The sequence below is a fragment of the Anomaloglossus baeobatrachus genome, chromosome 8, assembly GCF_048569485.1.
Source record: "Anomaloglossus baeobatrachus isolate aAnoBae1 chromosome 8, aAnoBae1.hap1, whole genome shotgun sequence".
In the NCBI taxonomy this organism is placed as follows: Eukaryota; Metazoa; Chordata; class Amphibia; order Anura; family Aromobatidae; genus Anomaloglossus; species Anomaloglossus baeobatrachus.
The window spans coordinates 23,613,698-23,639,919 of record NC_134360.1 but is presented as its reverse complement, the minus strand read 5'-3'; the positions used below and the strand labels follow the sequence as shown (position 1 = coordinate 23,639,919).

General features: G+C 46.2%; 2 protein-coding genes across 2 annotated transcripts in view; one reads left to right on the top strand and one right to left on the bottom strand.

Annotated features, from left to right (window-relative positions):
- ATXN7 (ataxin 7) overlaps positions 1-23,968 on the bottom strand; it is a 182,800-nt gene extending 158,832 nt beyond the window's left edge. Inside the window, exon 1 of the mRNA XM_075321370.1 lies at positions 23,853-23,968. The gene's annotated coding sequence lies outside the window, so the exon portion shown is untranslated. The remainder of the gene's footprint in view (positions 1-23,852) is intronic.
- The window catches only part of THOC7 (THO complex subunit 7), a 37,770-nt gene continuing 35,450 nt past the window's right edge, over positions 23,903-26,222 (top strand). The window contains exon 1 of the mRNA XM_075321371.1: positions 23,903-24,011. Coding sequence (XP_075177486.1) covers positions 23,993-24,011 — 19 coding nt within the window. The 5' untranslated portion in view covers positions 23,903-23,992. The remainder of the gene's footprint in view (positions 24,012-26,222) is intronic.

The window sequence follows — 26,222 nt, the reverse complement described above, 5'->3', positions numbered from 1 at the left end:
ACACATAGAGACAGACACACACATAGAGACAGACACACACACACACACACAGAGACAGACAGAGATAGAGACAGACAGACACAGAGATGGCGACAGACTGATACAAATACAGACAGAGAGATAGAAACAGACAGACAGAGACATAGACAGAGACATAGACAGAGACATAGACAGAGACAGACAGACAGTGACATACATACAGAGACTGGGAGAGAGACAGAGAGCTACTATCCCGGTATATATATATATCTTGAATATATGTAATATCCACAATTGTATTAATGTACATTGAATATGTTTTAGTAAACAGCTACAATGTCAAAACTTTAGTCACTGACCATACACACACACACACACACACACACACATATATCCATACCCACACATGCACGCACAGTTAAGTCCAGAAGTATTTGGACAGGGACACAAGTTTTGGCATTTTATCTGTTTATGAAAACAGTCAAGATCCATTTCTATCAATATGGATTTAAAGAGCGGATTCCTAGTTTTAATTGGAGGGTATTCACATCCTAATTGCAGGAAGGGTTTTGGAATTCCTGCTCCTTAATATGTCGCTGCCTCTTTTCGAAGGTGCCAAAAGTAATTGGACAATTATCTTAGACGCTCTTTGATGAGCTGCATGTGCTATTCCCTCGTTAATCCGTCATCAATTAAGCAGGTAAAGGTCTGGAGCTGATTCCAGGTGCGGAATTAGCATTGTTGCAATCTTGTTGCTATGAACCCACAACATGCGGTCAAAGGAGTTCTCAATGGAAGAGAAACCCACCATCATTAGGCTGAAAAAAGAAGAAATCCATCAGAAAGATAGAGAAATGTTAGGAGCGACCAAATCAACAAATTGTTGATTTGGTACATTTTGCAAAAAAATAGTGCACCGGTGAGCTGGGAACTCAAAGAGGGCTGGACGTCGCCTGAAGAAAACAGTGGTGGATGATCACAGAATCCTTTCTATGATGAAGAAAAACCTTCACAACATCCACCCAGGTGAACTCAAAAGGAAGTCGGTGTTTCAATATCTAAGACCACCACAAAGAGGAGACTTCATGAGAGCAAATACAGAGGAGTCACCACAAGGAGCAGATACAGAGGGGTCACTACAAGGAGCAAATACAGAGGGGTCACTACAAGGAGCAAATACAGAGGGGTCACCACAAGGAGCAAATACAGTGGAGTCACCACAAGGAACAAATACAGAGGAGTCACCACAAGGAGCAAATACAGTGGAGTCACCACAAGGAACAAATACAGAGGAGTCACCACAAGGAGCAAATACAGAGGGGTCACCACAAGGAGCAAATACAGAGGAGTCACCACAAGAAGCAAATACAGAGGAGTCACCACAAGGAGCAAATACAGAGGGGTCACCACAAGGAGCAAATACAGAGGGGTCACCACAAGGAGCAAATACAGAGGGGTAACCACAAGGAGCAAATACAGAGGGGTCACCACAAGGAGCAAATACAGAGGGGTCACCACAAGGAGCAAATACAGAGGGGTCACCACAAGGAGCAAATACAGAGGGGTCACCACAAGGAGCAAATACAGAGGGGTCACCACAAGGAGCAAATACAGAGGGGTCACCACAAGGAACAAATACAGAGGGGTCACCACAAGGAACAAATACAGAGGAGTCACCACAAGGGGCAAATACAGAGGGGTCACCACAAGGAGAAAACCATTAATCAGCCTGAAAAATTGAAAAAAACAGATAGACCTTTGCCAAAAAGAACATCTAAAGAAGCAGCAGAGAACGGATGGGACTAAAATCAACCTGTCCAAGAATGATGGAAGAAGAAAGTCTAGAGAAGGCTCGGAGAGGCTCCTTCTCCAGAGCATAGCACATCCTCTGTAACACATGGCAGAGGTGGTGTGATGGCCGGGCATGCAGGGCTAACAATGGCCCTGGGGCACTAGTAGTTATTGATAATGTGACTGAAGACAGAAGCAGCCGGATGAATTCTGATGTGTACAGGGCGACACTTTCTGCTCAGATTCAACCAAATGCAGCAATGATTGGACGATGCTTCACAGAACAGATGGACAATGACCCAAAACATCCTGCGAAAGCAAAGAAGTGGAATATTCTGCAATGGCCGAGTCATCAGCAGATCTCAGCCCATCGAGCTGCATTTCACAGGATTATGACAAAACGATAAAGAACCACGAAAAAGAAACAACTTAAGTCACTGCAGTAAAGGCGGCAAAGCCTCACATAGGAGGAACCAGCGATGGAGATGTCCATGGACGAAAGACTTCAGGCGTCATTGCTACAAAGTATTTTCTACAAAGGGTTAAAAATAAACATTTTATTTATGGTAAAATTACTTTGTCCAATTACTTTTGGGTTCCTGAAATGATGAGGCTTTACAGAAAAATGGCTGCAATTTCTAAACGTTTCGATAGATAGATAGATAGATAGATAGACAGACACAGATAAATAGACTTGGGCTACGGGCCGGATCCTTCCTGAGGGGGCCCTGACAAATGCTGGTGCCTCAATTGTGCAATGAGTAGAATTCCCAGAGTCATTTTTTGTAGATGAATGTCTGTTCTGCTGGGAAAGCAGCCATGTCATAGCGACGCCTCGGAGCAGGGAAGGAGATTACAAGGATGAGTTCTTCCCAGTGATCATAGGAAATGCACCGTCCTGTCCACATCTCTACGACTAGTTTATATGTACAAAAATATAATTTTCTAAAAAAAAGTTGGCCAACAACTTGTTAGGTCCGACAGGTATGGAGCCTCAGGCTATCTTTACATGTAGCGTTTTTTGCTGTTTGTGCAAAATAAAAACTGCTGTAGGCCAAATACTGAGGTAAAAAACTCACCAAATACTGAGGTAAAACGTACGAAATACTTCATGTGTGCACATGGCCTAAAAAATAAGCACAGAGGGCAGATTTCTATAAGGCCACATGCACATGTTGAGTATCTGGTGCAGTTTTGATGCAGCATATTTTCTGCTCCAATTATATAATTTAGGCCAAGTGCACACTTTGAGCATTTGGTGAGTTTTTTACCTCAGTATTTGCAGCCAAAACCAAGAGTGGAACATTCAGAGGAAAAGTATAATAGAAACACGAGTACCATTTCTGTATTTTTGTCTGGTTTTGGCTACAAATACTAAGGTAAAAAACTCATCAAATACTCAACGTGTGCACGTGGCCTTATAGAAATCTGCCTACTTTGCTTCTTTTTTAGGCCTTATGTGCACATTAAGTACAGTATTTGGGGAGTTTTTTACCTCAGTATTTGGTGAGTTTTTTACCTCAGTATTTGGTGAGTTTTTACCTCAGTATTTGGTGAGTATTTACCTTACTATTTGGTGAGTTTTTACCTCAGTATTTGGTGAGTTTTTACCTCAGTATTTTCTTTGTCGCTCTATTGGGAGACCCAGACAATTGGGTGTATAGGCTATGCCTCCGGAGGCCGCACAAAGTATTACACTCAAAAGTGTTAAGCCCCTCCCCTTCTGCCTATACACCCCCCCGTGCTCCCACGGGCTCCTCAGTTTTTTTGCTTTGTGCGAAGGAGGTCAGACACGCACAGCACAGCTCCACAGATTAGTCAGCAGCAGCTGCTGACTATGTCGGTTGGAAGAAAAGTGGGCCCATATAGGGCCCCTAGCATGCTCCCTTCTCACCCCACTCTTGTCGGCGGTGTTGTTAAGGTTGAGGTATCCATTGCGGGTACAGAGGCTGGAGCCCACATGCTGCTTTCCTTCCCCATCCCCCTCAGGGCTCTGGGTGAAGTGGGATCCTATCGGTCTCCAGGCACTGAGACCGTGCTTCATCCACAACTCCTGTGGAGCCTGCTGGATAGGAGCCGGGTACCGTTCAGGGACATGGCCCTGCTACGTGAAGGTACTCTGTATCCCTATGGGGACCGCGCACGGCAACACCTCAGCCTTGCTGGGTGTGCTAGTGCACCGGGGACCGCGGCGCTGACCGGGTTAAACTGTGCCATTACACACTCAGCGTCGCTGAGTGTGTTTATATGTAGGGGCTACCGCGCTAACCGCCGCTGCCATGTGTAACTGCGGCGCGGCTGGGACTTGTAGTTCGCCGGGGACTTTGGCGTCGGCCGCGCTTTTACGGCGGCCACGCTTATACTCGAGTCCCCGGCTTGCTTGCGGCCTAGTTTCCCTTTCTCCCGCCCTCAGCCCTGACAGGCAGGGGAAGGGCGGGACGCTGCACGGAACGAGCAGCACTGAGGGCTGGAGTATGATTTCCATACTCCACCCCCCTCACTGTGCACAGTGTGAGCATCTCGGCCACGACCACGGCTCCCTCCTCTCGTCAGGACGCCGCAGCCATTCCTGTCAGCTCCTCCGACGCTGCAGAGAGGGACAAACCCTGGGAGACCCAGACACGGTCTCCGGTGGCCTCATAACCGCTTTAGGCGGATGGTAAGCAGCACCTGTGGTGCTAGCCCCATGGTGCTGTACTGTATTGATACATTATTTGTTTATAGTATATATTTTACACTGTATGAGCACAGTTCATTCTGGCTATATACCCTATTGTGTTACTCAGGGAAAACAATAGCATGGCGCCCACAAAAGGCAGGGGTGCCAAAACACAGGCTTATTATGCTGCCTGCGTCACTGGTACGACCCAGCTGCCGGCAGGTTCCATTGACCCTCATTGTGTGCAATGTTCGGCCCCTGTGACACTTCTTCAGCCAGGGCCTCTGCTAAGAGGGGCCCAGGGGGAGCCACCTGTTGACACTGTCCTAGTGACGGGGACGGAGTTTGCAAAACTCTCTGAGACTATGGCTAAGATACTAGAAGCCTTGCAGTCCGGGCCGGTATCTCAGCAAAGGGACTCTGTTGAATCATTGTTCCCTGGCTCCCCTCAGTTGGACCAACAATGTCCTCACGGGGTATCTCATGGATCCCAGGCTGAGGGTTCTGACACAGACCCCAGCCCCAGACCGACTAAGCGAGCTCGCTTAGAATTTCCCTCGACATCATATTGTTCAGGGTCTCAGCGGGGGGATCTCTGATTGATGATGCGGAGACAGCTGATCAGGATTCTGATCCTGAGGGCGTTCTCAATCTTAATACTCCAGACGGGGACGCCATAGTGAACGATTTTATTGCGTCCATCGATCAAATGCTGGATATTTCTCCCTCAGCTCCTCCGGCGGAGGAGTCAGCTTCTCATACACCGAGTATGTTTCTAGACCACTCTGATTTCAGAGAGGCAGTCCAGAATCATCATGCTTGTCCAGATAAGCGTTTTTTCTAAGCGCCTTAAGGATACACGTTATCCTTTTCCCCCTGACGTGGTTAAAGGTTGGACTCAGTGTCCAAAAGTGGATCCTCCAATCTCCAGACTGGCGGCTAGATCCATACTTGCAGTGGAAAATGGGGCCTCGCTCAAAGATGCCACTGACAGGCAGATGGAGCTCTGGTTGAAATCCATCTATGAAGCTATCGGAGCTTCTTTTGCCCCAGCATTCGCAGCCGTATGGGCGCTACAAGCTATCTCAGCAGGTCAAGCGCAAATTGAAGCCACATGCACGGCCGCGCCACAAGTGGCATCCATTACCACCCAGACCTCGGCAATTGCGTCTTACGCTATTAAGGCTGTCCTGGACTCTGCGAGCCGTAAGGCGGTCGCGGCCGCCAATTCGGTGGTACTCCGCAGGGCCTTGTGGCTACGGGAATGGAAGGCAGATTCTGCTTCCAAAAAAGCGCTTAACCAGTTTGCCAATTTCTGGCGACAGGCTGTTTGGCGAGCGTCTGGATGAAATCATCAAACAATCCAAGGGAAAGGATACATCCTTACCCCAGCCCAAACAGAACATACCCCAACAGAGGGGAGGGCAGTCGAGGTTTCGGTCCTTTCAGGGCGCGGGCAGGTCCCAATTCTCCTCGTCCAAAAGGTCTCAGAAAGAACAAAGGAACTCTGATGCATGGCGGTCTAAGTCACGTCCTTAAAAGGCCACCGGAGGCGCCGCTAACAAAGTGGCTTCCTCATGACTTTCGACCTCCTCTAGTAGCATCCTCGGTCGGTGGCAGGCTCTCCCGCTTTTGCGACACCTGGCTGCCACAAATAAAAGACCGCTGGGTGAGAGACATTCTGTCTCACGGTTACAAGATAGAGTTCAACTCTCGTCCCCCGACTCGATTCTTCAGGTCATCCCCGCCTCCCTAGCGAGCCGAGGCTCTTCTGCAGGCGCTGCGCACTCTGAAGGCAGAAGGAGTGGTGATCCCGGTTCCTCTTCAGCAACAGAGCCACGGTTTTTACTCCAACTTGTTGTGGTCCCAAAGGAGGACGGGTCTTTCCGCCCGGTCCTGGACCTGAAACTGCTCAACAAACATGTAAAAAACCAGACGGTTCAGGATGGAATCCCTCCGCTCCGTCATCGCCTCAATGTCCCAAGGAGATTTCCTTGCATCGATCGATATCAAAGATGCTTATCTCCACGTACCGATTGCTCCAGAGCACCAGCGCTTCTTGCGCTTCGCCATAGGAAACGAACACCTGCAATTCGTGGCACTGCCGTTCGGCCTGGCAACAGCCCCACGGGTTTTTACCAAGGTTTTGGCTACTGTAGTAGCGCTCCTACACTCGCAGGGTCACTCGGTGATCCCGTACTTGGATGCTGATCAAGGCACCCTCTCAAGAGGCATGCCAACGCAGCCTCGACGCTTCCCTGGAGACTCTCCAGGGTTTCGGGTGGATCATCAATTTTCCAAAGTCAAATCTGACACCGGCCCAATCGCTGACATATCTTGGCATGGAGTTTCATACCCTCTCAGCGATAGTGAAGCTTCCGCTGATCAAGCAGCAGTCACTACAGAAAGGGGTACAATCTCTCCTTCAAGGCCAGTCACACCTCTTGAGGCGCCTCATGCACTTCCTGGGGAAGATGGTGGCAGCAATGGAGGCAGTCCCTTTCGCGCAGTTTCACCTGCGTCCCCTTCAATGGGACATCCTACGCAAATGGGACAGGAAGCCGACGTCCCTCGACAGGACCGTCTCCCTCTCTCAGGCGACCAAAGCTTCCCTTCGGTGCTGGCTTCTTCCCACTTCATTATCGAAGGGGAAATCCTTCCTACCCCCTCCTTTGAAGTAGTCACGACGGACGCGAGTCTGTCAGGGTGGGGAGCGGTTTTTCTCCACCACAGGGCTCAGGGTACGTGGACCCAGCAAGAATCCTCGCTTCAGATCAACGTTCTGGAAATACGGGCAGTGTATCTTGCCCAGAAAGCGTTCCAGCAGTGGCTGGAGGGCAAGCAGATCCGAATTCAGTCGGACAATTCCATAGCGGTGGCATACATCAACCACCAAGGCGGCACACGCAGCCGGCAAGCCTTCCAGGAAGTCCGGCGGATTTTGATGTGGGTGGAAGCCACGGCATCCACCATATCCGCAGTTCACATCCCAGGCGTGGGAAACTGGGAAGCAGATTATCTCAGTTGCCAGGGCATGGACGCAGGGGAATGGTCCCTTCACCTGGACGTGTTTCAGGAGATCTGTTGCTGCTGGGGGGTGCCGGACGTCGACCTCATGGCGTCCCGGCACAACAACAAGGTACCAATGTTCATGGCACGGTCTCAAGATCCCAGAGCTCTGGCGGCAGACGCCTTAGTTCAGGATTGGTCGCAGTTTCAGCTCCCTTATGTGTTTCCTCCGCTGGCACTGTTGCCCAGAGTGTTACGCAAGATCAGGACCGACTGCCGCCGCGCCATCCTCGTCGCTCCAGACTGGCCAAGGAGGTCGTGGTACCCGGATCTGTGGCATCTCACGGTCGGCCAACCGTGGACACTACCAGACCGAACAGACTTGCTATCTCGAGGGCCGTTTTTCCATCTGAATTCTGCGGCCCTCAACCTGACTGTGTGGCCATTGAGTCCTGGACCCTAGCGTCTTCAGGGTTATCTCAAGACGTCATTGCCACTATGAGACAGGCTAGGAAACCAACGTCCGCCAAGATCTATCACAGGACGTGAAAGATTTTTTTCTGTCATGGTGCTCTGTTCAGGGTTTTTCTCCCTGGCCATTTGCATTACCTACTTTTCTGTCCTTCCTTCAATCTGGACTGGAAAAGGGTTTGTCGCTCGGCTCCCTTAAGGGACAAGTCTCAGCGCTCTCTGTGTTTTTCCAGAAGCGCCTAGCCAGGCTTCCACAGGTACGCACGTTCCTGCAGGGGGTTGGTCACATCGTTCCACCTTACAAGCGGCCGTGAGAACCCTGGGATCTAAACAGGGTTCTGATGGTTCTTCAGAAACCACCATTCGAGCCAATGAGAGATATTTCCCTCTCACGACTTTCGCAGAAAGTGGTTTTTCTAGTAGCAGTCACTTCTCTTCAGAGAGGGTCTGAGCTAGCAGCGTTGTCGTGCAAAGCCCCTTTCCTGGTGTTTCACCAGGACAAGGTGGTTCTACGTCCGGTTCCGGATTTTCTCCCTAAGGTGGTATCCTCCTTTCATCTCAATCAGGGTATTTCCTTACCTTCTTTTTATCCTCATCCAGTTCACCAATGTGAAAAGGATTTGCACTTGTTAGATTTGGTGAGAGCACTCAGACTCTACATTTCTCGTACGGCGCCCCTGCGCCGCTCGGATGCACTCATTGTCCTTGTCGCTGGCCAGCGTAAAGGGTCACAGGCTTCCAAATCAACCCTGGCTCGGTGGATCAAGGAGCCAATTATCGAAGCTTACCGTTCGGCTGGGCTTCCGGTTCCCTCAGGGCTGAAGGCCCATTCTACCAGAGCCGTGGGCGCGTCCTGGGCTTTGAGGCACCAGGCTACGGCTCAGCAGGTGTGTCAGGCGGCTACCTGGTCGAGCCTGCACACTTTCACGAAGCACTATCAGGTGCATACCTATGCTTCGGCGGATGCCAGCCTAGGTAGGCTAGTCCTTCAGGCGGCGGTTGCCCACCTGTAGGAAAGGGCCGTTTTACGGCTCTCTTACGAGGTATTATTTTACCCACCCAGGGACTGCTTTTGGACGTCCCAATTGTCTGGGTCTCCCAATAGAGCGACAAAGAAGAAGGGAATTTTGTTTACTTACCGTAAATTCCTTTTCTTCTAGCTCTAATTGGGAGACCCAGCACCCGCCCCTGTTTTTTTTTTTTTTTTGTGTACACATGTTGTTCATGTTGAATGGTTTCAGTTCTCCGATATTCCTTCGGATTGAAGTTACTTTAAACCAGTTTATAATTCTTTTTCCTCCTTCTTGCTTTTGCACCAAAACTGAGGAGCCCGTGGGAGCACGGGGGGTGTATAGGCAGAAGGGGAGGGGCTTAACACTTTTGAGTGTAATACTTTGTGCGGCCTCCGGAGGCATAGCCTATACACCCAATTGTCTGGGTCTCCCAATTAGAGCTAGAAGAAAAGGAATTTACGGTAAGTAAACAAAATTCCCTTCTTTACCTGTGTTTGGTGAGTTTTACCTCTGTGTTTGGTGAGTTTTCACCTCTTACCTCTGTATTTTTACCTCTGTGTTTGGTGAGTTTTTACCTCTGTATTTTTACCTGTTTTTGGTGAGTTTTTACCTCTGTGTTTGGTGAGTTTTACCTCTGTATTTTTACCTGTTTTTGGTGAGTTTTACCTCTGTGTTTGGTGAGTTTTTACCTCTGTATTTTTAACCTGTGTTTGGTGAGTTTTACCTCTGTGTTTGGTAAGTTTTTACCAAAGTATTTGGTGACTTTTTGGCTATGTCCGCACTTTGCGTTGAGGTAGTTGCAGTTCTAAACGCATCCTCTGGCAGAAATGGTTTTTACCAAAGTTGTTTTTGACCACAAAAACGCGGTAAATACGTGTGCGTATTTACCGCGTTTTAAGTGCGTTTCACATGCTTTTCTATTGCTTTAAGTCAGATACGTTTTGATTACAAAGACACTACTAAATAAAGTTTTAACATACAAACACTATAAAAAAAAGGAAAACAAATATAATTATTTTAATCATAACAAAAATAGTTATATTTAATATAATTATAGCGGTTTTATACTATTTATGGCTAAAATAACAAATTAATATATTTCATTAATTTAATTGTCGGACTATGTGTGTGTGTGTAAAGGGACATATTATTCCATTATTTTGATGTCATAAACGCATACGTTTATGTAGTCCAAAACACGTTTTCTGCAGCTAAAAAGCATGTAAAACGCTGGAATTTGGATGTGGCTTGCTTTTTGCAACTTCTCATTTACTTCAATGTTAGCAAAACGCAGCCCAAATGGCAAAAACAATTGACATGCTGCTTCTTTAAACGCTGAGTTTTTGCCCAAAAATATGCAAATTAAACAGCGTTTTGAACAGCAAAGTGCGCACAAGAAATCCCCATTTCCCATAGACTTTGCTTGAAATTCAAAACGCAGCTGAAACGCAGGTAAAAACGCAAAGTGCGCACATAGCCTTTACCTCAGTATTTGGTGACTTTTTACCTCTGTATTTTTACCTCTGTGTTTGGTGAGTTTTTTTTATCTCAGTATTTGGTGATTTTTTTTACCTCAGTATTTGGTGAGGTTTTTTACCTCAGTATTTGGTGATTTTTTTTTACCTCAGTATTTGGTGAGTTTTTCACCTCAGTATTTGGTTTATACCTTAGTATTTGATGAGTTTTTTACCTCAGTATTGGATGAGCTTTTTACCTCAGTATTTGGTGAGGTTTTTTACCTCAGTATTTGGTTTATACCTTAGTATTTGATGAGTTTTTTACCTCAGTATTGGGTGAGCTCTTTCTTTACCTCTGTATTTGTAGCCAAAACCAGGAGTGGAAGAATCAGAGTAAACGTATAATAGAAACAAGAGCACCATTTCTGCATTTTTTTACCCACTCCTGGTTTTGCCTACAAATACTGAGGTAAAAAAACCCTCCCCAAATACTCAACGTACGTACGCGACCTTGAACAAAAAAAAAAAAAAAAAGCACAGTGGCCAGATTTCTATAAGGCCACAGTCACACGTTGAGTATTTGGTGAGTTTTTTACCTCAGTATTTTTAGCTAAAACCAGGAGTGGGTGATAAATCCAGAAGAGGTGCTCGGGTTTCTATTATACTTTTCCTCCGATTGCTCAACTCCAGGTTTTGGACACAAATACTGAGGTAAAAAAAACTCACCAAATACTCAACGCGTGCACAGGGCCCTCATTTGTGAATTGTAGTGTTTTTTAAAATGTACAAGTCAATTCTTTCAGTCATAGAAAGCAATGAGAAAGTGAAATGTACACACACTAAATATGCAGCTATACACACACACACAATGCATATAGTTAGGTCCAAAAGTACCGAATTTGGATGGTGACCGGATCTTCGTGATTTCAGCTCTGCAGGCCACTATTTTACATATAAAAAAGGGGTTGAACAAAAATATCCTGTGAGACGTTTAGAAATTGCAGCCATTTTTTCTAAAAGCCTGGACATATTACCTTCACCATAAATAAAATGTAAATTTTTAATATTTTGTAGAGAATCCGTCACAACAATGACAGGATGAAGTCTTTCATCCGTGAACGTCACCATTGCTGGTGTCCTCCTTGTTTGGTGCTCTTTCTCTGCCAAAATTGACCTGTTATTATCAAAATTCTCAATTCTGAGGTAAAATCTGTATTCACTGAAGACTTTCCCATTACTGAGATTCTGTAGATGGCAGTTGGTGCTGAAAGTCTCGCCCTGTGCACTTCAGAATTCATCCAGTTGCTTCTATCTTCAGTCACATCATCAATAACCACTAGTGCCCCAGGACCATTATTAGGCTATGTGCGCACTAGTGCGTTTTACCCGCGGATTTACCCGCGGATTTGCCGCGGAAATTTCTTGAGAAATGTCTGCAATCTTTGTGCAGACATTTCCCAGCAAATCCTATGGTAAAAAAAAATAGCTGTGCGGATTTTTCTCAAGAAATTTCCTTGAGAAGAATTTCTCGAGAAACTTTCTTGAGAAAATGAACATGTCCATTATTTCCGCAGGTACCCTGCGGATTTCGGCAGTACAGCCTGCAAAAATCCGCAGGGAACCACCCGCGGGAAAATCGCGGCAATTCCGCGGCTATTCCGCGGCAAATCCGCATGCGGATTTGGTGCGGATTTTTTCCAGAGGTCCGGAAATCTTTCACTCCCAGAAGTTTCTCAAGAAATTTTCTTGAGAAACTTCTCATTTCTAGTGCGCACATAGCCTTAGCCCTGCATGCCCGGCCATCACACTACCTCCTTCATGTGTCACAGAGGACATGCTGTGCTCTGGATCAGGAGCCGCTCCAAGCCTTCTCCAAACTTTCCTCTTCCCATTATTTTGGTGCAGGTTGATCTTAATTTCATTTGCCCTTTGCCACTTTTCCAGAACTGGGCGGCTTCTTTTTTTTTGTAAAGTCTAATCTGGTCTTTCTATTTTCAAGGCTGATTAATGCTTTGCATCTTGTGGTGATCCCTCTGTATTTGCTCCTTGTGGTGACTCCTCTGTATTTGCTCCTTGTGGTGACTCCTCTGTATTTGCTTCTTGTGGTGACCCCTACCTATTTGCAACAAGTGGTGACCCCTCCATATTTGCACCAAGTGGTAACCCCTCCTCTGTAGTTGCACCTTGTGGTGACCCCTCCTCCGTAGTTGCACCTTGTGGTGACCCCTCCTCCGTAGTTGCACCTTGTGGTGACCCCTCCGTAGTTGCACCTTGTGGTGACCCCTCCGTAGTTGCACCTTGCGGTGACCCCTCCGTAGTTGCACCTTGTGGTGACCCCTCCGTAGTTGCACCTTGTGGTGACCCCTCCGTACTTGCACCTTGCGGTGACCCCTCCGTACTTGCACCTTGTGGTGACTCCTCCCGTATTTGCACCTTGTGGTGACTCCTCCCGTATTTGCTCGTTGTGGTGACCCTTCTGTATTTGCTCCTTGTGGCGACCCCTTTGTATTTGCTCCTTGTGGTGACCCCTCTGTATCTGCTCCTTGTGGTGACCCTTTGTATTTGCTCCTTGTGGTGACCCCTTCGTATTTGCTCTCATAACATCTTTTCTTTATGGGAGACTTAGATACTGAAACACCGGCTTCCTTGTGAGTTCACCTGGGTGGATGTTGTGAAGGTTTTTCTTCACCATAGAAAGGATTCTGTGATCATCCACCACTGGTGTCTTCCGGGGATGTCCAGGCCTTTTTGAGTTCCCAGCTCACCAGTGCGTTCTCTTTTTTCAGAATGTACCAAACAGTTGATTTTGCCACTCCTAACTTTAATGCTATTTCTCTGATGGATTTCTTCTTTTTTTTTTTTTCAGCCTAATGATGGTCGGTTCTCTTCCTTTGGTTGCATGTTGTGGGTTCACAGCAATTGCTGCAATACAAATGCCAAACCTGGAATCAGCTCCAGACCTTTTACTACTTAATTGATGAGGGATTAACAAGGGAATTGTTCATGCAGCCCATTAAAGAGCATCTGAGATAATTGTCCAATTTACTTTGGTCCCTTGAAAAAGAGGCAGCGACATATTAAAGAGCTGTAGTTCCTAAACCCTTCCTCCAATTAGGATGTGAATAGCCTCAGGTTAAAGCTGTAAGTCGTCACTTAAAGCCCAGATTGATTATAGAACTGGGTTCGGGATATTGGTAAACAACTAAAATGCCAAAACTTGTGTCCCTGTATTATGACAGTTTTGCATTTAGCCGAAAAAGTTCTACTTTAGTCTCATTTGACCACTGCACCTTCTTCTACATACTCAGTGTTCCCTACATGGCATCTGGAAGGGGCCCTGATCAGAGAAGAAGTTTTTAGGCTAAAAGCAAAGCGCTATGTGCACATCACCCTGAAAACACCATCCCCACCGTCACACATGGTGGTGGCAGCACCATACTGTGGGGAGGCTTTCTTCAACAGGGGCAGGGAAGCTGGTCACAGATGATGGGAAGGTGGATGGAGCTAAATACAGGACAATCCCGGAACAAAACCCCACAATGAGTGTTACTGTCTATATTATAAAGGACGACACACCAAACACACAAAAAAACACAAGCATCAAAATGCGATAAAAATGCAGCATCAAAAACCCAAGTAAACTAAGGTGAAGAGATGGAAACTGATCATGGGAACGTAGCCTAATGCGGGCGTCACAGGAGACGACCTATCGTGCGATCTGTCGTCGGGGTGACGGTTTTCGTGACGCACATCCGGCATCGTTCACGACGTCGTCTCGTGTGACACATAAGAGCGATTCTTAACGTTCGCAAATCGGTTGTAAATCGTGAGTCGTATACACGTCGCTCATTTTTAAAAAATAGTTTATTCTTCTTTGCGCCGGTTGTTCATCGTACCCGGGGCAGCACACGTCGCTCCGTGTGACACCACGGGAACGATGAACACAGCTTACCTGCGTCCCGCCGGCAATGCGGAAGGAATGAGGTGGGCGGGATGTTTACGTCCCGCTCATCTCCGCCCCTCCGCTTCTATTGGGCAGCCGCTGTGTGACGTCGCTGTGACGCCAAACAACCCACCCCCTTCAGGAAGAGGATGTTCGCTGCCCACAGCGACGTCACTCAGCAGGTAAGTGCGTGTGACGGGTGTTTAACAACTTTGTGCGACACGGGCAGCGATTTGCCTGTGACGCACAAACGACGGGGGCGGGTACGATCGCACGATAGATCGTATCATGTGACGCCCGCATTAGGCTTGTGAGTGGAACATGAAAATATGAGAAAAAGTTCAGGGGGTATGAATACTTTTTCAAGGTACTGCATACATACACACATTATATACATAGATATAGATGCCTACACAGATACCTACACACAGTGGGTACGGAAAGTATTCAGACCCCTGCAAATTTTTCACTGTTTCATTGCAGCCATTTGATAAATTCAAAAAAGTTCATTTTTTTCTCATTAATGTACACTCTGCACCCCATCTTGACAGAAAAATAACAGAAGCGTACAAATTTTTGCAAATTTATTAAACAAGAAAAACTGAAATATCACATGGTCATAAGTATTCAGCCCCTTTGCTCAGTATTGAATAGAAGCCCTTTTTGAGCGAGTGCATCCATGAGTCTTCTCGGGATCCTGGATTTGGGGATCCTCGGCCATTCTTCCTTGCAGATCCTCTCCAGTTCCGTCAGGTTGGATGGTGAACGTTGGTGGACGCCATTTTCAGGTCTCTCTAGAGATGCTCAATTGGGTTTAGGTCAGGGCTCTGGCTGGGCCGGTCAAGAATGGTCACAGAGTTGATCTGAAGCCACTCCTTTATTTTAGCTGTGCGCTTAGGGTCATTGTCTTGTTGGAAGGTGAAACTTCAACCAAGTCTGAGGTCCAGAGCATCTGGAAGAGGTTTTCTTCCAGGATCTCTCTGTAGTTGGCCGCATTCATCTTTCCTTCAATTGCAACCAGTCATCCTGTCCCTGCCCCCATAGCATGATGCTGCCACCACCATGTCTCACTGTGGGGATTGTATTATGCAGGTGATGAACAGTGCCTGGTTTTCTCCACACATACCGCTTAGAATTATCAACAAAAAGTTCTATCTTCATCACTTCAGACCAGAAAATCTTATTTCTCATAGTCTGGGAGTCCTTCATGTGCTTTTTTTGTAAATGTTATGTGGGCTTTGGTATGTCTTGCACTGAGGAGAGGCTTCTGTCGGGCCACTCTGCCATAAAGACCCGACTGGTGGAGGCTGCAGTGATAGTTGACTTGGTGGAACTTTCTCCCATCTCCCTACTGCATCTCTGGAGCTCAGCCACAGTGATCTTGGGGATCTTCTTTACCTCTCACCAAGGCTCTTCTCCCACAATTGCTCAGTTTGGCTGGACGGCCAGGTCTAGGAAGAGTTCTGGAGGTCCCAAACTTCTTCCATTTAAGGATTATGGAGGCCACTGTGCTCTGAGGAACCTTGAGTACTGCAGAAATTGTTTTGTAACCTTGGCCAGATCTGTGCCTTGCAACAATTCTGTCTCTGAGCCCCTTGGGCAGTTCCTTTGACCTCATGATTCTCATTTGGGGTGACATGCAGTGTGAGGTGTGAGGTCTTATATAGACAGGTGTGCGCCTTTCCAAATCACGTCCTATCAGTGTAATTACACACAGCTGGACTCCAATGAAGGAGTAGAACCATCTCAAGGAGGATCACAAGGAAATGGACAGCATGTGACTTAGGCTAGTTTCACACTTGCGTTGGATGGCTTCCGTAGCATTGCGTTGTGTGACGGATGCAACGGATCGTACAAAACGGAAAGCTTTTTTTTTTTTTTTCTTCTTTACAGTTTTACCGGCAGCAGACTATTGTGAACGATCAGTTGACTGATCGATCTCAATAGCCGTCGGGCGGGCGCTCAGCTGAGCGCTGTCACTTGCCGGCGGCCGGGCATGCTGGCGCTCAGCTGAACGTTCGGCCACCGCAAGACAAAATAAAGTTTGTGATTTAAAAAAAAAATAAATAAAAAAAAAAAAAAAAAAAAAGAGCATGCGCGGTGAAATCCCGAGGATTCCGCTGCTCAAAAAAACGTTACATGCTGCGTTCCTCCCGCTGGGCGGAAGCAACGCAGCGTCGCCCAGTGGAAGCAACACAGGTCCTTTTGGCACAATCCGTCATCCATACAAGTCTATGGGAAACAGCGGAATTCGTTAACGGATTCCGCTGTTTTGCAAAAGGGCGGATTGTAACGGAAGGAAAACAACACAAGTGTGAAAGTACCCTTACATATGAGTGTCTGAGCAAAGGGGCTGAATACTTATGACCATGTGATATTTCAGTTTTTCTTGTTTAATAAATGTGCAAAAATTTCTACATTTCTGGGGGGGGTTTCTGTGAAGATGGGGGATGGGTGCAGAGTGTACATTAATGAGACAAAAAATGTGAACTTTTTTGAATTTACCAAATGGCTGCAATGAAATAGTGAAAAATTTAAAGGGGTGTGAATACTTTCCGTACCCACTGTATATAACTTATTGTGTGTGTAGATATGTATAGATATATGTACATAGATACTCACAATACATATACAAATACATATACACGTCCGCCGTCTGTCCCCGCTCACAACATACACTATACACAGATACGTACACAAACACCTATTACACACACACACTATATACATATACACATAGCCACTACACATACAATGCTCATAGACACACTATGTATACACACACACGCCTCCCTCTGTCCCCACACACTATATAAACACACACATCTGCCGTCTGTGCCCGCACACCCTATACACAGACACGCCTGCCCTCTGTGGCTGCACACACTATATATATACACACACACACACACATCTGCCGTCTGTGCCCGTACACCCTATACAGACACGCCTGCCCTCTGTGGCTGCACACACTATATACACACACCTGCCTTCTGTGCCCGCACACCCTATACACAGACACGCCTGCCCTCTGTGGCTGCACACACTATACACACACACCTGCCTTCTGTGCCCGCACACCCTATACACACACACATCTGCCTTCTGTGCCCGCACACCCTATACACAGACACGCCTGCCCTCTGTGGCTGCACACACTATATATATACACACACACACACACATCTGCCGTCTGTGCCCGTACACCCTATACAGACACGCCTGCCCTCTGTGGCTGCACACACTATATACACACACCTGCCTTCTGTGCTCGCACACCCTATACACAGACATGCCTGCCCTCTGTGGCTGCACACACTATACACACACACCTGCCTTCTGTGCCCGCACACCCTATACACACACACATCTGCCTTCTGTGCCCGCACACCCTATACACAGACACGCCTGCCCTCTGTGGCTGCACACACTATACACACACATCTGCCGTCTGTGCCCGCACATCCTATACACAGACACGCCTGCCCTCTGTGGCTGCACACACTATACACACACACACACACACATCTGCCTTCTGTGCCCGCACACCCTATACACAGACACGCCTGCCCTCTGTGGCTGCACACACTATATACACACACACATCTGTCGTCTGTGCCCGCACACCCTATACACAGACACGCCTGTCCTCTGTGGCTACACACACTATACACACACACACACACACACACACACACACATCTGCCGTCTGTGCCCCCACACCCTATACACAGACACGCCTGTCCTCTGTGGCTGCACACTATACACACACACACACACACATCTGCCGTCTGTGCCCCCACACCCTATACACAGACACGCCTGCCCTCTGTGGCTGGACACACTATACACAGACACGCCTGCCCTCTGTGGCTGCACACACTATACACACACACACACACACACACACACATCTGCCATCTGTGCCCGCACACACTATACACACACACACACACACATCTGCCGTCTGTGCCCGCACACACTATACACAGAGACGCCTGCCCTCTGTGGCTGCACACACTATACACACACACACACACACACACATCTGCCGTCTGTGCCCGCACACACTATACACAGATACGCCTGCCCTCTGTGGCTGCACACACTATACACACACACACCTGCCTTCTGTGCCCGCACACACTATACAGATACGCCTGCCCTCTGTGGCTGCACACACTATACACACACACACACACCTGCCTTCTGTGCCCGCACACACTATACACAGACACGCCTGCCCTTTGTGGCTGCACACACTATACACACACACACACACACATCTGCCTTCTGTGCGCGCACACACTATACACAGACATGCCTGACCTCTGTGGCTGCACACACTATATATACACACACACACACACACACACATCTGCCTTCTGTGCGCGCACACACTATACACAGACACGCCTGCCCTCTGTGGCTGCACACACTATACACACACACACACACACATCTGCCGTCTGTGCCCGCACACACTATACACAGACACGCCTGACCTCTGTGGCTGCACACACTATAGACACACACACACACACATACATCTGCCTGTGTCCCCGCACACTATATATACACTATATATACGCACACTATACACATTACATATAAACATATATACACACACACACACACACACACACACTATATACACACACACTATACACATTATATATACACACATTATATACACACACAAACACACACTATATAGACACATGTCTGCCTGTGTCCCCGCACACTATATATACACTATACACATTACATATACACATATATACACTATACACATTACATATCTACACACACACACGTCTGCCTGTGTCCCCGCACACTATATATACACACACTATACACATTACATATATACACACACACATCTGCCTGTGTCCCCGCACACTATATATACACACACACTATACACATTACATATACACATATATACACACACACTATATACACACACACGTCTGCCTGTGTCCCCGCACACTATATATACACTATATATACACACACTATACACATTACATATAAACATATATACACACACACTATATACACACACACTATACACATTATATATACACACATTATATACACACGTCTGCCTGTGTCCCCGCACACTATATATACACTATACACATTACATATATACACACACACACACACACATCTGCCTGTGTCCCCGCATACTATATATACACACACACTATACACATTACATATACACATATATACACACACACGTCTGCCTGTGTCCCCGCACACTATATATACACTATATATACACATTACATATATACACACACACTATACACATTACATATATACACACACACTATATACACACACGCTATATACATATACACACACGTCTGCCTGTGTCCCCGCACACTATATACACACTATACAGTTAGGTCCAGAAATATTTGGACAGTGACACAAGTTTTGTTATTTTAGCTGTTTACAAAAACATGTTCAGAAATACAATTATATATATAATATGGGCTGAAAGTGCACACTCCCAGCTGCAATATGAGAGTTTTCACATCCAAATCGGAGAAAGGGTTTAGGAATCATAGCTCTGTAATGCATAGCCTCCTCTTTTTCAAGGGACCAAAAGTAATTGGACAAGGGACTCTAAGGGCTGCAATTAACTCTGAAGGCGTCTCCCTCATTAACCTGTAATCAATGAAGTAGTTAAAAGGTCTGGGGTTGATTACAGGTGTGTGGTTTTGCATTTGGAAGCTGTTGCTGTGACCAGACAACATGCGGTCTAAGGAATTCTCAATTGAGGTGAAGCAGAACATCCTGAGGCTGAAAAAAAAGAAAAAATCCATCAGAGATAGCAGACATGCTTGGAGTAGCAAAATCAACAGTCGGGTACATTCTGAGAAAAAAGGAATTGACTGGTGAGCTTGGGAACTCAAAAAGGCCTGGGCGTCCACGGATGACAACACTGGTGGATGATCGCCGCATACTTTCTTTGGTGAAGAAGATCCCGTTCACAACATCAACTGAAGTCCAGAACACTCTCAGTGAAGTAGGTGTATCTGTCTCTAAGTCAACAGTAAAGAGAAGACTCCATGAAAGTAAATACAAAGGGTTCACATCTAGATGCAAACCATTCATCAATTCCAAAAATAGACAGGCCAGAGTTACATTTGCTGAAAAACACCTCATGAAGCCAGCTCAGTTCTGGAAAAGTATTCTATGGACAGATGAGACCAAGATCAACCTGTACCAGAATGATGGGAAGAAAAAGGTTTGGAGAAGAAAGGGAACGGCACATGATCCAAGGCACACCACATCCTCTGTAAAACATGGTGGAGGCAACGTGATGGCATGGGCATGCATGGCTTTCAATGGCACTGGGTCACTTGTGTTTATTGATGACATAACAGCAGACAAGAGTAGCCGGATGAATTCTGAAGTGTACCGGGGTATACTTTCAGCCCAGATTCAGCCAAATGCCGCAAAGTTGATCGGACGGCGCTTCATAGTACAGATGGACAATGACCCCAAGCATATAGCCAAATCTACCCAGGAGTTCATGAGTGCAAAAAAGTGGAACATTCTGCAATGGCCAAGTCAATCACCAGATCTTAACCCAATTGAGCATGCATTTCACTTGCTCAAATCCAGACTTAAGACGGAAAGACCCACAAACAAGCAAGACCTGAAGGCTGCGGCTGTAAAGGCCTGGCAAAGCATTAAGAAGGAGGAAACCCAGCGTTTGGTGATGTCCATGGGTTCCAGACTTAAGGCAGTGATTGCCTCCAAAGGATCCGCAACAAAATATTGAAAATAAAAATATTTTTTTTGGGTTTGGTTTATTTGTCCAATTACTTTTGACCTCCTAAAATGTGGAGTGTTTGTAAAGAAATGTGACAATTCCTACAATTTCTATCAGATATTTTTGTTCAAACCTTCAAATTAAACGTTACAATCTGCACTTGAATTCTGTTGTAGAGGTTTCATTTCCAATCCAATGTGGTGGCATGCAGAGCCCAACTCGCGGAAATTGTGTCACTGTCCAAATATTTCTGGACCTAACTGTATATACACACACACACTATACACATTACATATACACACACTATATACACACACACACTATATACATATACACACACGTCTGCCTGTGTCCCCGCACACTATATATACACACACACTATACACATTACATATACACTATATACACACACACTATATACATATATACACACACACACACGTCTGCCTGTGTCCCCGCACACTATATACACACACACACACTATACACATTATATATACACACACACACACATCTGTGTCCCCACACATTATATACACACTATATATATATATATACACACACTATACACATTACATATACACACTATATACATATACGTCTGCCTGTGTCCCCGCACACTATACACATTACATATACACACTATATACATACACACTATATACACACACATTATATATACACACACACGTCTGCCTGTGTCCCCGCACACTATATATACACACACACTATACACATTACATATACACATATATATACACACACATTATATATACACACACACACGTCTGCCTGTGTCACCGCACACTATATATACACACACTATATACATTACATATACACATATATATACACACACACACACACACTATATACACACACACTATATACACACACACACACGTCTGCCTGTGTCCCCGCACACTATATATACACACACTATACACATTACATGTATACACACACACTATACACATATACGTCTGCCTGTGTCCCCGCACACTATATATACACACTATACACATTACATGTATACACACACTATATACATACACACACACACACACGTCTGCCTGTGTCCCCGCACACTATATATACACTATACACATTACATATACACACACACACTATACACATATATACACACACTGTCCCCGCACACTATATATACACTATATATACACACTATACACATTACATATACACACACACTATATACATATACACACACGTCTTCCTGTGTCCCCGCACACTATATATACACACACTATACACATTACATGTATACACACACACACACACTATACACATTACATGTATACACACACACTATACACATATACGTCTGCCTGTGTCCCCGCACACTATATATACACATTACATATACACACACACTATACACATATATACACACAGTCCCCGCACACTATATATATACACACACACTATACACATATATACACACACACACACATCTGCCTGTGTCCCCGCACACTATATATACACATTACATATACACACACACTATACACATATATACACACACTGTCCCCGCACACTATATATATACACACACACTATACACACACACTATACACATATATACACACACTATACACATATATACACACACACTATACACATATATACACACACACATCTGCCTGTGTCCCCGCACACTATATATACACATTACATATACACACACACTCTACACATATATACACACACTGTCCCCGCACACTATATATATATACACACACACTATACACACACACTATACACATATATACACACACACTATACACATATATACACACACACTATACACATATATACACACACACATCTGCCTGTGTCCCCGCACACTATATATATACACACACACACTATACACATTACATGTATACACACACACTATACACACGTCTGCCTGTGTCCCCGCACACTATACACATTATATATATACACCTATATACACACTATATACATATATACACACACACTATACACATATACGTCTGCCTGTGTCCCCGCACACTATATATACACACTATACACATTACATATACACACACACACTATATACATATACACACACGTCTGCCTGTGTCCCCGCACACTATATATACACTATACACATTACGTATACACACACACACTATACACATATACGTCTGCCTGTGTCCCCGCACACTATACACATTACATGTATACACACACACACTATACACATATACGTCTGCCTGTGTCCCCGCACACTATATATACACACTATACACATTACATATACACACACACACTATATACATATACACACACGTCTGCCTGTGTCCCCGCACACTATATATACACTATACACATTACGTATACACACACACACTATACACATATACGTCTGCCTGTGTCCCCGCACACTATACACATTACATGTATACACACACACACTATACACATACACGTCTGCCTGTGTCCCCGCACACTATATATACACTATACACATTACATATACACACACACACACACTATATACATATACACACACGTCTGCCTGTGTCCCCGCACACTATATATACACTATACACATTACGTATACACATATATACACACACTGTCCCCGCACACTATGGCTGCCGCCCGTCCCGCTCGGTTATGGAGGACACACATTCGCCCCAGTCCGGAGCTGTGTGGCCCCCGGGCCGCTCCGGGCTCCCGCTCGTCCGGCACTCACCTGGGGGTCGGGGCCGCCTGTGCTCGGGGTTGGGGGCGGGGGAGCTATAGAGCGCGGCGGGGCGGCGGGGCGGTGAGCGCGGCCTCCATGCTGCTCCCCGGCTGCTGCATTGTGGGAGTCTGACCTCACTACTCGCCGACATGGGAGCCGTCACTGACGGTGAGTACCGGCCGCTCCTCCCGCCCGGCACCAGGCCCTGCACCGCGGACAGTAGCGTCACACCGGCCACCACACGCTAGGCCGGAGAAGCAGCGGGCTCACGTGGTGGTGTGGCCGGGATGCGAGCACTGTAGCCGGCAGGGAGGCAGACTCAGGCCGCGGCCTGTGTGGGGGGATGGAGCGGGCCTGCTGGGATTCTCCATACAATGTATGTGCTACATATTGCGATATTCTGTGTGAGCTATAGAGGCCGGACAGGAGACGCACTGACACTGCTGCTCCGAGCGTTTAGCAGCCTGTTTACACTGAGCGATTATTGGGAAACGCAAATGCAGCTTACGCCGTTCATAGAAATTGTCCTCATAGTGAGGCCTTATAGTGCCCCCTCTTCACTACCCGTCAATGCCCCCATACAGTATGTGGCCATCTTACGCATTATGACGTCCCCATGATGTGCACAACACAGTATGATGCCCTCACAGTGCCTCCCATACATTATAATGTCCTCACAGTGCCTCCCATACATTATAATGCCCTCACAGTGCCTGCCATACAGTATGATGTCCTCACAGTGCCTCCCATACAGTATGATGTCCTCACAGTGCCTCCCATACATTATAATGCCCTCACAGTGCCTCCCATACATTATAATGCCCTCACAGTGCCTATCATACATTATAATGCCCACACAGTGTCTCCCATACATTATAATGCCCTCACAGTGCCTCCCATACATTATAATGCCCGCACAGTGCCTCCCATACATTATAATGCCCTCACAGTGCCTCCCATACATTATAATGCCCTCACAGTGCCTCCCATACATTATAATGCCCGCACAGTGCCTCCCATACATTATAATGCCCTCACAGTGCCTCCCATACATTATAATGCCCTCACAGTGCCTCCCATACATTATAATGCCCTCACAGTGCCTCCCATACATTATAATGCCCTCACAGTGCCTCCCATACATTATAATGCCCTCACAGTGCCTCCCATACATTATAATGCCCTCACAGTGCCTCCCATACATTATAATGCCCGCACAGTGCCTCCCATACATTATAATGCCCTCACAGTGCCTCCCATACATTATAATGCCCTCACAGTGCCTCCCATACATTATAATGCCCACACAGTGTCTCCCATACATTATAATGCCCTCACAGTGCCTCCCATACATTATAATGCCCTCACAGTGTCTATCATACATTATAATGCCCACACAGTGTCTCCCATACATTATAATGCCCACACAGTGCCTCCCATACATTATAATGCCCTCACAGTGCCTCCCATACATTATAATGCCCTCACAGTGCCTATCATACATTATAATGCCCACACAGTGTCTCCCATACATTATAATGCCCACACAGTGCCTCCCATACATTATAATGCCCTCACAGTGCCTCCCATACATTATAATGCCCTCACAGTGCCTATCATACATTATAATGCCCACACAGTGTCTCCCATACATTATAATGCCCACACAGTGTCTCCCATACATTATAATGCCCTCACAGTGTCTCCCATACATTATAATGGCCACACAGTGCCTCCCATACATTATAATACCCTACCATGCCTCTCATACATTATAATGCCCACACAGTGCCTATCATACATTATAATGCCCACACAGTGTCTCCCATACATTATAATGCCCACACAGTGTCTCCCATACATTATAATGCCCTCACAGTGTCTCCCATACATTATAATGGCCACACAGTGCCTCCCATACATTATAATACCCTACCATGCCTCTCATACATTGTAATTCCAACACAGTGCCACTCATACATTATAATGTCCCATCATGCCTCTCATACATTATAATGCCCTCACAGTGCCTATCATACATTATAATGCCCACACAGTGTCTCCCATACATTATAATGCCCACACAGTGCCTCCCATACATTATAATGCCCTCACAGTGCCTCCCATACATTATAATGCCCTCACAGTGCCTCTCATACATTATAATACCCTACCGTGCCTCTCATACATTGTAATTCCAACACAGTGCCACTCATACATTATAATGCCACATCATGCCTCATACATTATAATGCCCTCACAGTGCCTATCATACATTATAATGCCCACACAGTGTCTCCCATACATTATAATGCCCACACAGTGCCTCCCATACATTATAATGCCCTCACAGTGTCTCCCATACATTATAATGCCCTC